At 48.2% G+C, this 14081-nt stretch overlaps 1 protein-coding gene across 1 annotated transcript in view; it reads left to right on the forward strand.

Moving 5' to 3' along the window:
* Nucleotides 1-2244: 2244 nt before the first annotated feature.
* Nucleotides 2245-14081, forward strand: part of TMEM132D (transmembrane protein 132D) — a 725131-nt gene continuing 713294 nt past the window's right edge. Inside the window, exon 1 of the mRNA XM_049866226.1 lies at nt 2245-2533. Coding sequence (XP_049722183.1) covers nt 2455-2533 — 79 coding nt within the window. The 5' untranslated portion in view covers nt 2245-2454. The remainder of the gene's footprint in view (nt 2534-14081) is intronic.

A 14081-nucleotide genomic window follows, 5' to 3' on the forward strand; every position in this document is an offset into this window, starting at 1 on the left:
CTCTACCGTGTCACGCGTGGGGTTGCCATGAGTTGGAATCGGACTCTATGGGGCAGCTCTACCGTGTCACGCGTGGGGTTGCCATGAGTTGGAATCGGACTCTATGGGGCAGCTCTACCGTGTCACGCGTGGGGTTGCCATGAGTTGGAATCGGACTCTATGGGGCAGCTCTACCGTGTCACGCGTGGGGTTGCCATGAGTTGGAATCGGACTCTATGGGGCAGCTCTACCGTGTGACGCGTGGGGTTGCCATGAGTTGGAATGAACTTGAAGGCAACTTCCAATAACGACAATAATATATAATAATCCCTGGTGGCACAGTGCTGAAGTGCTCAGCTGCTAACCAAAAGGCTGGCAGTCGGAACCCATCCGGTGGCTCCTGAGGAGGAAGACCTGGCAACTTTCTCCCATGACGTTTACAGCTTAGGAAACCCTGTGGGGCGGTTCTCTTCTGTCACATGGCATTGATATGAGTCCAAATGGACTGGACGGCACCTGACAACAATATAGAAACCCAAAACCAAACTTGTTGATGTTTGCTGTCCAGTTGATTCCAACTCATAGCGACCCTGTAGGACACAGTAGAACTGCCCCATAGGGTTTCCAAGGAGCGGCTGGTCGATTCAAACTGCCAACCATTTGGTTAGCAGCCGAGTGCTTAACCACACTGCACCACCAGGGCTCCAACAACTATATTTCTGTGTATCTATAAGGTCCCCTGTGTGGCCCAAATGGTTTGCGCTTGACTACTAATCTGAAGGTTGGTGGTTCAAACCTACCCAGTGTTGTCTTGGAGAAGGGCCTGTTGATCTGCTTCCATGAAGATTACAACCAAGAAAACCCTATGAGGCAGTTCTCCTCTGTAACACTGGGTGTCACTATGAGTCAAAGTCCACTTGAAGGCAATGGCTTATATTGATATCTATCTACGTATCTATTTTTTAAATTCAGAGCATTTTTCCTCTCTGATTTTTTTATCCGGGTAGTTGAAATGCTCACATGGAGCAGAGCGTCCTTGGGCTAAAATCATAGGATGGTGCAGTTGTCTGGGTTTGGGGCATCTTCCTTAGGGATTCGGGAAGGAATATGTGGAGGCCTTGCCTTTTATCTTCTCAGGGAGGGTTGTCCATCACTTGTTTACCTCTGTTCCTCTAGGTGGTGGTGGTGGTGGTGGGATTTAGGATGGATGCCTCGGGGTCACTGACTTGGCGGCTGTTCCAGGACCGGGCTGGGGGCCAGCATCACTCACCCCCCGGCAGGACATGCGGGCCTCTCCCTCAGGGGACACTGGGGGGTGCCCAGGCTGGGAAAGATCCCTCGGCTATGATCTCCGCGTTCCCTGACAGGTGGGGCGCGTTAGCGCCTCCCAGCGGGGACCTCCCCAGCACCGTGTAAGGAAGCGAAGAGGAGGCAGATGGCCGCCCTCGCACCTGTTGAGAGCGTGGGCAGCTCCCTCGGGTTTCTCGGGGCCGACCGTGGGTCCACCCGCCTCCCACAGCCCCCTCCCATCCGCACACCACAGGCAGGTTGACTGGGAAGATGGGTGCGGGGCAGACCCGGGAAAGTGGGATTCACTTTGCGGATTGGGGCTCACAGCTGTCACTCCGGAAGGGTGGGGCTTTTTTTTTTAAAAAGGCAAATTTTTAAGGCGCAACCCCAAACCTAAACAGGGCACAGCGACGACCGCCTACGTTCTGGCCGCAGCCTCTGCGGAACCGGGTCCCCGAGCCAGCAGGCAGGCGGCAGCTGCGGCGGACAGCCGGGTCCCAGCTCGCGGGTCCTCCTCCGCGCACATCTGGCCCGCCTCCCCCGGCGCCAGGCGAGCCCCGAGTCCCCGGAGCCGGCCCTGCGCCCCGGGCTGGGCGCGCGGAGCGGGGAGCTGTAGCACCAGCCAAACTTTGGGCGCTCGAGCGCGCGCGCGAGCAGTCCCGGGGCGCGGCGGCACGCCGGGGATGGGGGCTTTGCGCCAGGGCGCCCCAGGCCGCCGCGCGCGCCGGACCACCCAGCCGGGGGCCTGCGCGCCGCCTCGGCCCGCGACCTGGGCGCCGCAGCTCAGCCGCCCCGCCTCCAGCTCCCGTTAGCCGGCCGGCCCTGCGCCCGGGAGCGCCCTTCCGGGCCACCAGGGACCACTCCTCCTTTGGGTAAACACGCAAAGAAAAAAACCCTCGCGGATTAAATTTTTGAAAATATCCCGGTGGGGCGAAGGAGGGAGGTGGGGTTTCCTGCGCACGCGTTGGACTCTGGCGAGCAACTCCAGAGCCCGCTCGCGACCGTCGCCTCCCGGCCCGGCCATGGGCTGGCAGGAGGGAGGCGCAGGGCGCGGGGGCTGCGTGGGCCGCTAGCCGGCCTCCTTCGCCTTCTAGCCCCCGCTCCAGTCCTCCAAGGGCTAGGCGACGGCCACTTCCTCGCCCAGACGGCGCCGGGGAGCAGAGGATCTGCGCTCTGGTCTCCAGGATGTGCCCGTCTGAGATGGGGACGCTGTGGCACCACTGGTCCCCCGTGCTCATCAGCCTGGCCGCCCTGCTCTCCAAAGGTGAGGGGGCGCAGCCACTACCTCTGGCCCCGCGACTAACTTCGCTCGGAGTGTGTGGGAGTGTGTGCGTGTGTGTGTGTGTGCGCGCGTACGTGTGGATGGCGCGGGGGTGGGAGAGGGAGCGTGTGTGTGTGTGCACGCGCAGCCGCCCAGGTCCTCGGCTGCCCCTTTGCTGTAGGTGGCTCCCTGGAGGGCTTTGCGTGGAGACCCTAGGTGAGACTGCAGAGGGACAGGGCACGAGAAACACTGCCCACCAGAAAGGCGTTTTGGACGAAGCGATGGGGATGCGGAGATCCCGGAAAGGAGAAGCAGCCACGGGAGGGCTGAGCTGGATGCCTGGGGAGGGCGCTGAAATAACCTGGAAGGTTCCTGGATTTTGGACTTGGCTTTTCTGCTGCCCCTGACCTGCCAGGCGGTGATTCAGGGACTCGTGTGTATGGGAACGCTCTTTAGCACAAGGCAGACTGCTGAGCCTGTGGACTGGGGATCAGCTCTGAAGACATGGCCAGAGCACCTCTAACACAGTCCAGTCAGGGGTGGGCAACACAGGACCAACCCCCCTCCCCACCTCGGGGGCTGGGGGTTGAATGCCAGTTTAAGCCTCAAGCAGTAACTTAGTTACCCAGCAGGACTCTGACCTGAAGCTGCCAGTTTTGCCAGGCTTCTCCATCTTCCTGCCTTCCCCTGTCAGCATCCCCTTCTTTCATTGGAAGAGCAACTTTGGAAGCTCAGGGCTTAGTTCCTTGCAGAGGAATTGTTTGATTCGCACAGGAGACTGTAGAAAGTACCAGCAATTCTGTCTCCTCGTTATTGGGGCTCTTTCCCACAGAGAAATACGTTGGGAGCAGAGTGTGGAGACTCCTGGCTGCCTCAGATGTGAGCCACAAATCCTCGTAAACAGATTTTTCTGGGAAGGATTTCAAGATGAGATTTTTCTTAGAAACTTCAAAGTGATCGTCATGCACAGAGACTTTTAACGGCGTGGGTTTTCCCTTCTCTGACTTCACCCCAAATCACGGACAGTATATTGCTTTGTATCTGATACTAGATCAAGACAAATCCCTCACTGGGGTTTTGTGCCGTTGTGATTTAGGGAGAGAAATCGTGATTACTCTGCACTGCCGCTGTCTTTTAAAGTGTAGTTGTAATGGGCTCACGGCCCGTAATTATGAGTTACAATAGTGTGCGAGGCCAGGGTGTCTAGGGGTTTAGGATGCGCACAGGAAACGGAAGGAAGGGCTGACAGATTCAACACATCCAAGCCAGGCAGACGTGAGGTTTAAAAAAAAAAAATCCACGTCAACAACAGCCCCGCTGACTTGCATATGCTACGACGCATGTTTTTTATCGGCTGTCACTTGGTTTTTAATAGGAACAGGCTTCTCCATTTTTGTGCTGCAATAATGAGGTTTTATTAAGGTACAGAATAGCTGGGTAAATATGACCCAAATATTGTGTTTTCTCAGGTACGTATGTAGTTCTGCTACTGATTTCTCTATTAGACTGAGCAGTGTCGAAGAGAACTGTGTTTCCTCTGATAACTTTGGAATTTTCTCAAGTGGAAATGTAGAAAATATCCTTACACTGGGTGCCCTGTGATGAAGAAGTCTCTTCTTTTTAGGGGTCAGAAATCAGCATGTGAAATGATACGACAGGCCCGACACATGACATATTTTATGTGTTGAATTTAGAGAACTTAACTCCACCAAAGTGCTGCAAAGCGAATCGGTTACAGGTGGAGATTTCATGCAGCCATTAGCACCCTCTTGAGCACGTGCTAGGTGATTCAGTGATTATTCAGAACACGGCAGAGAACCAGAAGAAATTTCACAGCTTCTAGTGTCATCGGGTTGTAGGGAGTGGAATTTCATGGTGCAGATGTGATTTATAAACTCAGGGACAGCTCGGTGGTTCTTCAGCTGTGTTCAAATCACTTTCCCCTCTAGGATTTTCTAACCACCTGAAAATCCTAAACCAGCGGCAACCGAGTAAGGACTGTATTTAAAGGGTTTTATTTGGGGAGAAAACACATGCACGATTCCATGTACCTAAGTTGTCTGGGGCTAATTGAAAAGAGGAAGTTATTACCAAATACTCAGTATCTGCTTCAGAAAGTTACCGTTTTTACTGTCTTTGTATTAGTACTTCCAAATATAAATCCTTGAATGACCTAAGTGCACACTTTAATACCAGGCCAATGTCCAGCAGCCCTGCTGGAGCAGTGGTTAGGCGTTTGTCTGCTAACCAAAAGGCCAGCTGTTCAAATCTACCAGCCGATCCTTGGAAACCCCATGGGGCAGATCTACTCTGTCCTGTAAGGTCGCTGTGAGTCGGGATCGACTTGAAGACGGTGGGTTTGGCTTTGGGGTTTTAATGTCTGTGAACCTTACGCATCTTTAGGTTTAACGAGCTGGAAATGATGAGTCATAGAGCAAACCCACCCCAGCATTCATCTGTTGAAAAACAAATCAAAACAAAATTTCATTGTTTGTACTTTTATTTACCTGGGGTTTAGGAATGATGCTATGAACAAGTTGTACCAGAAAAGTTGTTCTATATTTGAAACCTGTCCTGGAGACTAACCACCAAGACCACCCAGTTGCCCTCAAGCCCGTTTCAACTCGTGGCGTCCCCACGAGCGTCAGAGCAGAACTGTGCTCCACGGGGTTTTTGGTGGCCGATGTTTCTGAAATAGAGAACCAGGTCTTTCTTCTGAGGTACCTCTGTGTGGACTTGACCTACCAAACTTTTGGTTAGCAGCCAGGAACTACAGACAGGCATTACTCAAAGCCATTGCCGTCAAGTTGATTCCAACCGATAGCAACACTTTTGTATGTTTTAAATCTGTCTTTGATTTCTATCCAGTACTTAGCGCAAGGCTTTGGACATTTCTAGGGCTCAATAAAATGTTTGAGTGTGCTTACGCATGTGGAATATTGCCTGAGGAACCATGGCCCAGCAGTGAAATGGTTCGATCCTGCTGTCTCCAGTCTTTTTTCAGCTATGCCGCAAATACTCTGGTCGGTAATAAAACAGCTAATTCTCCAAGTGGTTAGTGTACGCCAGGCATGGTGCTGAGTGATTTATGAAGATCATGTCTGAATTTGCAGAAAAACCTGATGGGGTAGATTTTGTTATTAACCTCATTTTATGGACGTAGAAGTTGAGCCTCAGAGAAGTTAAATAACTTGCTCAAGACCTTACAGCTAAAAAGGGGCAGAGTCTGGATTCTGATGCCACAGCCCACCCCCTTAGAGGGTGTATTCGATGTTCACTAGTATGTAGAATAACCAAAGAGTACGCCTCTTGCTGTGCGTAACTTTCAGGTGGTGCCAGGCTTCCTAAGGTTTGAGTGTGGAGAGGTGTCCATTGGAATTTGAGCTCAGAACCCAGTATATGGTGGACCCTTGATATTTGTTGAATGAATGAATAACTGAATGTTGTGTTGTTTAGTTTCCTTAGCCTTGATTTTCCCAGCAGTGACCTGGAATGATACCTGGAAGGGGCTTTGAGAACACAGATTGTAATTCCAAGACTGCCAGAGAGGTTGAGGTTAGGTATCTATCTGGTGTGTTTGTCCCCTAGGCTGGGGGCCTGGGAAACTGGTAGACATGCTCACCCAACTGTGACTCAGGGAGCCCTTTGTCCATCCATCGAACATGCAGCACAGGGTCCAGAGGAAGAAGAAGACGTGGCCTGTAAGCCTCAAGGACTTAAAGAGTGGGTGGCTCTTTAGTGGTGTTGGGACGTGGCAGGCAATGAGAAAAGAAGCATGTAGAATGAAGACAGGTAGGTATCATTCCAGTTTCCAAAAGGAGACTGTTGGAGTCCGTGAACATATAGATTGGCGAGTTTGACTTTTGATGCCAGACAACAAGCTTGGATGAATTCTGGAAGGAATATTGTGGGAACGTATTTTGAAAGGAAGTGGTGATTGGCCAAAGCCAGCTTGGATTCTTGGGGAAATAAGACCAAAGACTCAGAATTTTTTGGTATGACTTTTAAAAGTTTGTTAAAAATCTGCTTGTAGGAAGAAATAAGGGGAGCATCTATCAGCCAGACCCAGGTGTCTCCTTCCACTCTGTTCTGAAGCATCAGTTGTATGGGTTCTTTTTATACATAGGTATCACCCAAGACTCCCTCTTCCAGAAGTTGTTTTTGTATCTATAGGAGGGAAAGGCCCTTGAACTTAAACTTGTAGCATGCATTTGAAAAGAGATTGAAGTACTACATATTTTCAGAACAGGGAAGACAACGGTAATCAAAGTAAAAAATATATTTGGAAGAGGAAACAAATATCCATTTGTCTATCTCTCACAAGGGGAAGCAAAGTATATAATTGAGGGAGATTCAGATACACTTTTAGAAAGACCGGTGGCCACAAAGGGTTTTTAACTTTTAGTGGCATTAGGTTATTTCATTCATGAGACTGACCTTAAGTTCTTATGTTTATGGTAATCTCCCTCAGCAAATTCAGATGTCAGACAGATTTCATTTGTGTGTGTGTGATTATGTTTTTTCTTTTGGGCGAGGAAACCCATATTTGTAGATGGGGGATGCTTACATTACAAAAGATCTGGCAGAGATCCAAAGGCTATTTGACAACGTCTCTTAGGTACTGAGCAGGATAATATATTTTTAGTTTATTCATTAATTAATTTAGTTGTGGCGTATTCACACAATGGAATACTCCACAGCAATGAGAATGAGTGACCCACTACTACACGTAATGACATGGAAGAATCTCACAGAATGTTGGGTGAAAGAATCCAGGCACAAATGAGTACTGCCTCTCTGATTCCAACCTTAATAAATGGTGATAAATGTCAGGATGGCAGTCACACTTGGGGTACAGTCACTAGAAGGGGCCGGAAAGGGGGCTTCTGGAGCCTGCTGACGTTCTCTTCTTTGACCTGGGTGCTGGTTACACAGGTGTGTTCACTTTGTGAAAAATTATCCAGTTGTACTCTTGAGAGTTGTGTACTTTCTTTTTTGTATGTATGTTAAGTATCAATAAAAAAATGTTGTTTTCGTTGTTGTTAGGTACTGTTGAGTCAGTTCTAACTCACAGAGACCCCATGCACAACGGAATGAAACACCGCCCGGTCCTGCACCATCCTTATAATCATTGTTATGCTTGAGCCCATTGTTGCAGCCACTGTGTCAGTCCATCTCATTGAGGGTCTTCCTCTTTTTCACTGACCTTCTACTTTACCAAGCATGATGTCCTTCTCCAGGGACTGATCCCTCCTGACAACATGTCCAAAGTATGTGAGACAAAGTCTCACCATCCTTACTTCTAAAGAGCATTCTGGTTGTACTTCCTCCAAGACAGATTTGTTTGCTTTTTTGGCAGTCCATGGTATAGTCAATATTCTTCACCAGCACCATAACTCAAAGGCATCAATTCTTCCTTGGTCCTCCTTATTCATTGTCCAACTTTCACACGCGTATGAGGCAACTGAAAACACCATGGTTTGGGTCAGGTGTCCATTAGTCCTTAAAGTGACATCTTTGCTTTTTAATACTTTAAAAAGGTTTTTTTTTTTGTAGCAGATTTGTGTCGTTCTATTTCTTTTTTTTTCTTTTGAGGTACTTTAGATGAAGGTTTACAGAGCAAGTTAGTTTCTCATTAAACAATTGATACACTTATTGTTTCATGACATTCCTTGCCAACCTCATGACATGTCAACACTCTCCCTTTCTCGATCTTGATTCCTCATTATCAGCTTTTCTGTCCCCTCACATTTTGATGTCATAATGGATGTCAGCTTCTTCCTCATCTCAGTCCCCCTCCCCTCTCCACACATCACCTCTTACCCCGAAAACCTTCTCTTTTCAGACATGTAAAGAATATGGCAACCACCGTCTCTTGCTATAGCAGAAAGCAGAAAACGGAAAAGTCAAACTCCTGACTTAAGATTTCAAAAGCCAATGCCCAGAAAAGCACAAAAGATCTGGGAGAACATATGTTCAGAGGCATATGTTTCCTTGACCCCTCTCTCCTTCCTCAGCTAAGTCAATATTTCTTTCTGGGGGGGAAGGGGAGGAGGATTTAGAGGGTAGTTTAGAAGTTTTTTAGAAGCTGGTTTGCTTTTGAAATGTCCTGTGTCACTTCATTCCAGATGATGAATATGAGGGAAATTGAAGAGACTCCCCAAATATGCTTAGAGATTGATAATGAAGAGAACCTTCCCCAAACGCCTGGTGAGGAAGCAGAAGATGTTTTTGCATGGAGTATTGAGGCAGGGCGGTCTGGTGTTGTCCCTCAGAGTTCCCTCAGGCAGCGTGGTGCTGGGAGGAGCGGGGTGCTCTCCTGCTCAGCTGGTAGTCGTGCAGACATGTTCCAGGAAGCTCAATTGACTTGAGGAGGCCTTGAGGTCAAGACCAGGAAGGCACAGCCATGGTCCTGATGGACTGACCACAGAATACCAGATGCCATCTGGACACATGTCAGCGTTTGTTGTCAGAATGAGCCTTTCTCCTTGTGGACACTTTTGCACCTCTCAGAATTTAGGTATGATCCCTGGAATTGTGTTCTCATTGGGTGATATTGACAGACCCCGGATGGTGCAGATGGCTAACATGCTCTGCTGCCAACCTTAAGGTTGGAGGTTCCAGCCCACCCAGAGGCAGCTAGGAAGAAAGGCCTGGCGATCTGCTTCCAAAAAAACTAGCCACTGAAAACCTCCTGGAGCACAGTTCCGCCCTGAATCACACGGGGTCTCCATGAGTCAAGGCGGCTGGACGCGGAAACTGGAAATTCACAGAGCCTTTGTTTTACTGCTGGGCGAAATGGATGCTCAAAGTAGAAATTACGTTCAGTTACAGAACAGTGAAGAGATCTGTGATTCTTACTCAGTGAACTTGGGAACTGAAATTTATCCCCACTCCGAAAGTCTTGTCACCTGATGGAAAAATAAGCCTGGGCAGTACGATAGCTGGTGGGTCCGCGGGTAGTTGAGAGCCAGCAGATGACGTAGTGTCAGCCCGAGTGTGGTCTGAAGGGTCGCATCCCAGGACTCCGTCCCCAGCCTTTCCCCGGAGAACATCTGTGTCAGTGGCTGGCTGGGAGAACAGATGGGATGCTTGCTCAAACCGCAGAAGAACAGATGCAGAGAAGGAAGGGCGAGGACACGCATGGCAGACGCACAATCGGAAAGCTCACCTGAGGTCAAAACAATCCAGCACATGAGATAACGGGACTACACGCCACACATGGACCCGAGGCCCGTTACTGCCCACAGGGAGATACAGGAAAGAGGAGTCTGAGAGCAGCCTGTGCAAACAGTCGGCATTCATGTGAAAATAAGCTTACTCCAAGCCAACTGAGTTATGCCACTGTCAAAAGCAGCAAAACACAGAAACCAAACCAACACACAAGACTTGAGTTTGTGGGGCATTCCATCCATCTTTGTATCTATAGAACCTGGACGTAACATCTGCAAAGTACCAAAAAACAAAGAAAAACCCGTTGCCCTCGAATTGATTCCAACTCACAGCAACACTACTGGACAGAGTAGAACTACCGCCACTGGGTTTCCAAGGCTGTAGTCTTTATGGGAGCAGAGCGCCACATCTTTCCTCCATGGAGTGGCCAGAAGGTTTGAACCGCTGACCTTTTGGTTAGCAGCCAAGCACTTAACCACTATGCCACCAGGGCTTCTCGTCTGGAAGGTAGTAGATACTAATTAGTAACTATTATTATCATCATCTTCTTGCCACATCAGTGTTAAAAATAATCTTATATTGTCAGGACTCTTTATGTTACATGTGGCTTTAAAAATCTTAACCCGAAGAACTTGGACAGCAGGGTTGGGCTGATTTCAGAAGTCATGGTCCCTCAGGATGTCGCTGGCACCCAGTCCTCTCTCTCCATCTCTTCTCTCTGGGTGTCTTCTCCATTCTCTGGCCGACCTGACTGTTGTGATGGCAAAATGACGAGATACTGTAGCCTCATTTCAGGTTGGGAACAGAGAAGGTAATTCCTCCGGGCTGCTCCAGGTAGAGCCTTCGGGCTTCCTCTGAAGGGCCTGGTCATCATGCTCACCTGCAGCCCACGCATGCCAGAGGTGGAGTGCTCTGAGGTGGGATCCCGGTGCTCCCTGGAAGGATGTGGGCACGCAGAGAGGGTGGCTGGACCCAAGGGAAAATCTGGTGTGGTTGCCAGGAGAAGTGCAGCCGAAGGCGGAATTGCACCAAGGGACAGCTGTCCACAGCTGGCTCAGCTCGTACGATTTATAGCTCGGGGGACAAAGACAGCCCTTTGAGCATACTGTATCGGCCCTCATCAGATAAATCCAGAGGATTGTGCTCAGTTTGGACTATGTTAAAGGCGGGCAATGGCAAATTGTGGTTTACCCAGAAGATGAGGAACCTGATACCTTATCATGGCAAGCCACGTTGAAGGAAGACCACCTTTGCCACAGGGCACCTCTCTCTTTGAGCAGCAAAGTGCCTTATCCATGTTCATCGGAAGGCAGAGGTTGGGCAGCTGAACAGAGAGAAGCTTCAGGGAGGTCCCTCTCGCTCAAAAGAAACAATAACGATAGCTTCCGTTATTGTCGTTTACTGAGTGCTCATCTCATGCCAGGCAGCATTCTAAAAATTTCACTTCTGTCCCTCATCCAGTCCTCATCATCACCCCATGAGTATCCCTCCCTCCATTTTACAGATGGGGAAATTGAGGCACAGGTGTTTGCAATAACTGGCTTAGGTCAACAAAAGGAGCGTTTTGAAAAAGCCCAGTTGTATGAAGATGACTCAGGCCACTTAGGGTCTGTCCTCTGAGCAAACGTTGTATGGCTTCTCATAGGGGTTTCGAAGCAGGAGGAGTTTAAAGATGGGATGGGGCTGGGGCTCAGATGACCCCAGGATTCTGGGAGCCACAGGGTCACATAGTAACACGTCCACACGGCTGATGTTTGTGTTTCATTAAACAATCCCTTTGGGAAGCGTTTTCTTTTTTTTTTTTTAATTCAAATTTTAGAGCAACAAAGTGCATTTTTGGAAGGCATGGAGTGCACACAAAGGTAGGGAGAAAACGGAGGAGGAGGAGGGGGAGGAGGAGGAGAGAGAGGAAGAGGAATGGGGGTGGGACCCTGTGAGCGCATGGATTGGCAAGTCTGAATGCCAGACAAGAAGCCTGAATGAATTCAGGAAGAAATGGTTGGGGGTGGGGGGCTCAGTGGAAGCTGTGATCAGTGGAGGCGAGCTGGGGTTTTTTGGGAAATAAGACCAAAGGCTCAGAATATTTTGACATGACTTTTTTCATTTATTTAAAAAAAGTATCTTTCAAAGGAGGAGCATCCGCCAGCCAGCGCCAGGTCTCTCCTTCCCCTCTGCTCTTAAACATCAGTTCTGTGGGTTCTTTTTATACATAGTTATCACCCAGGGTGCACCCTTCCAGAGGTTGCTTAGGGTTAGGGAAGATGGAGGTGGGGGGAGAAGGACGAGGAGGGGGAAGAGAAGGAGGACAAGGAGGAGGAGAAGAAATATCCCTGCGCCCATCTGCTCACTCAGATCAAGCCAGAACATCAGAACCCTGTGCAATTCCACTCTCAGAAAATCCTCTCCATTGAATTACACTTTGGCATTGGGTTTATCGAGGAGCCCAGGTGGCGCAGTGGTTAAGTGCTCAGCTGTTAGCTGAAAGCTCAGCAGTTTAAACCCACCAGGCGCACCTTGGGAGTCTGCTTCCGTAGAGATTACAGCCTTGGAAACCCTGTGGGGCAGTTCTACTCTGTCCTGTCCCGTCCCTATGAGTTGAAATTGACTTGACAGCACCCAACAACAACAACAACAACATTGGGTTATCAGTAAGTGTCGAGGATATTCAAGAAACAGTTACAGTTGTGTTTTAAGAACATTATCCTGTTAAAACACAGATTTTTCCTTTCTGAGAAATGTTGGAGAATATTTTCCTAGGCCTTAGCACCAAGGGGGCGGGGAGAAGTTGCATTTTTCCTGAGAAATAGCTTCTATTCTATCCTATGAGCACCGTACATATTATAAGCGATCATATGTTTGTCTTTGACCTAACTTCTCAGACTCTCAGAGCCAAATTTTCTGTTTGTAAGTCTAAGGACTTAGGGATGGTATCTCATGAATCAGCTTTCTCATTGGCTTTATTTTCTTTCCCCACTCTTACTCTTTCTCTTTTCTCTCTGCTTTCTTGTCTAGTTATTTTATTCCATTGTGTTTATTTTTTTGGTAAGCTACTTCAAATTATTTTTGAAATGGCAGTGAGGTAAAAATAAATCATCCCACTACCCAAAGATGATTGCTTCGTATTTTGATGTATCTTATTCTAGTTGTTTTTCTATGAATTTTTAAAAATGTTTTGTTCACACTGTGTGTGGTACATGTAATTCTGTTTTCAATGTTTTCCAGCTATGTTTATATAAGTATTTCATCATGTTTTAAAAATGTATTGTGAATATAATTTTTAATGGATACCTGGTTTTCTCACACTCTTGTATTGCACTTTAAAACTTTCTGCTCCACACTGTGCCACCGGGGCTCCAATATATAATTAGATAATATAAAATTAGATATTACATAAATATCTAATTTTCCACTCCAGCACCCATCTGTCAGTTTCTTGTACTGTGGTAGCTTGCGTGTTGTGATGCTGGAAGCTCTGCCACCGTATTTCAAATACCAGCAGGGTCACCCATGGTGGACAAGTTTCAGTGGAGCTTCCGGGCCAAGACAGACAAGGAAGAAAGGCCTGGTGACCTACTTCTGAAAATTAACCAGTGAAAACCTTACAGGTCACCACAGAATACTGTCCAATATAGTGCTGGAAAATGAGCCCCCTAGGATGGAAGGCACTCAAAATGTAGGACTATTGCAAACGATGGACTTGACCATACTAAGGGTGGTCAAGACAGCACAGAACCGGGCAACGTTCCCTTCCGTTGCACGTGGGGTCGCCATAAGTCAGAGTTGACTGAATGGCAACTGACAACAACAATTTTAAGGAAATACGGGAATGGGTATCTTTGTGCATAATTTCTGCTTTCAGTTACTTCCTTAGATAGACGATGTCTTAGTTATGTAGTGCTGCTGTAACAGAAATACGACAAGTGGATGCCTTAACAAACAGAAATTTATTCTTTGCATCCTAGGAGGCTAGAAGTCTGAATTCAGAGTGCCAGCTCCGTGGGAAGGCTTTCTCTCTTTGTTAGCTCTGGGGGAAGGTCCTTTTCATCAGTCCTCCCCTGTTGAGGAGCTTCTCAGCACAGGGACCCAGGGTCCAAAGGACGCGCTAATCTCCTAGCTCTTGTTTCTCAGTGGTATGAGGTTCCCATGTCTCTCTGCTCACTTCTCTCTTTTATATCTCAAAAGAGATTGATTTAAGACACAACCTAATCTTGTAATTTAAGTTCTGCTTTATTAACATAACTGCCAGTAAGCAAATCCCACCTCATTAATGTCATAGAGGCAGGATTTACAACACCTGGGAAAATCACATCAGTTGACAAAATGGTGAACAATCACACAATACTGGGAACCGTGGCCTAACCAAGTTGGCATACTTTTG

This window comes from Elephas maximus, chromosome 22, assembly GCF_024166365.1.
Source record: "Elephas maximus indicus isolate mEleMax1 chromosome 22, mEleMax1 primary haplotype, whole genome shotgun sequence".
NCBI lineage: Eukaryota > Metazoa > Chordata > Mammalia > Proboscidea > Elephantidae > Elephas > Elephas maximus.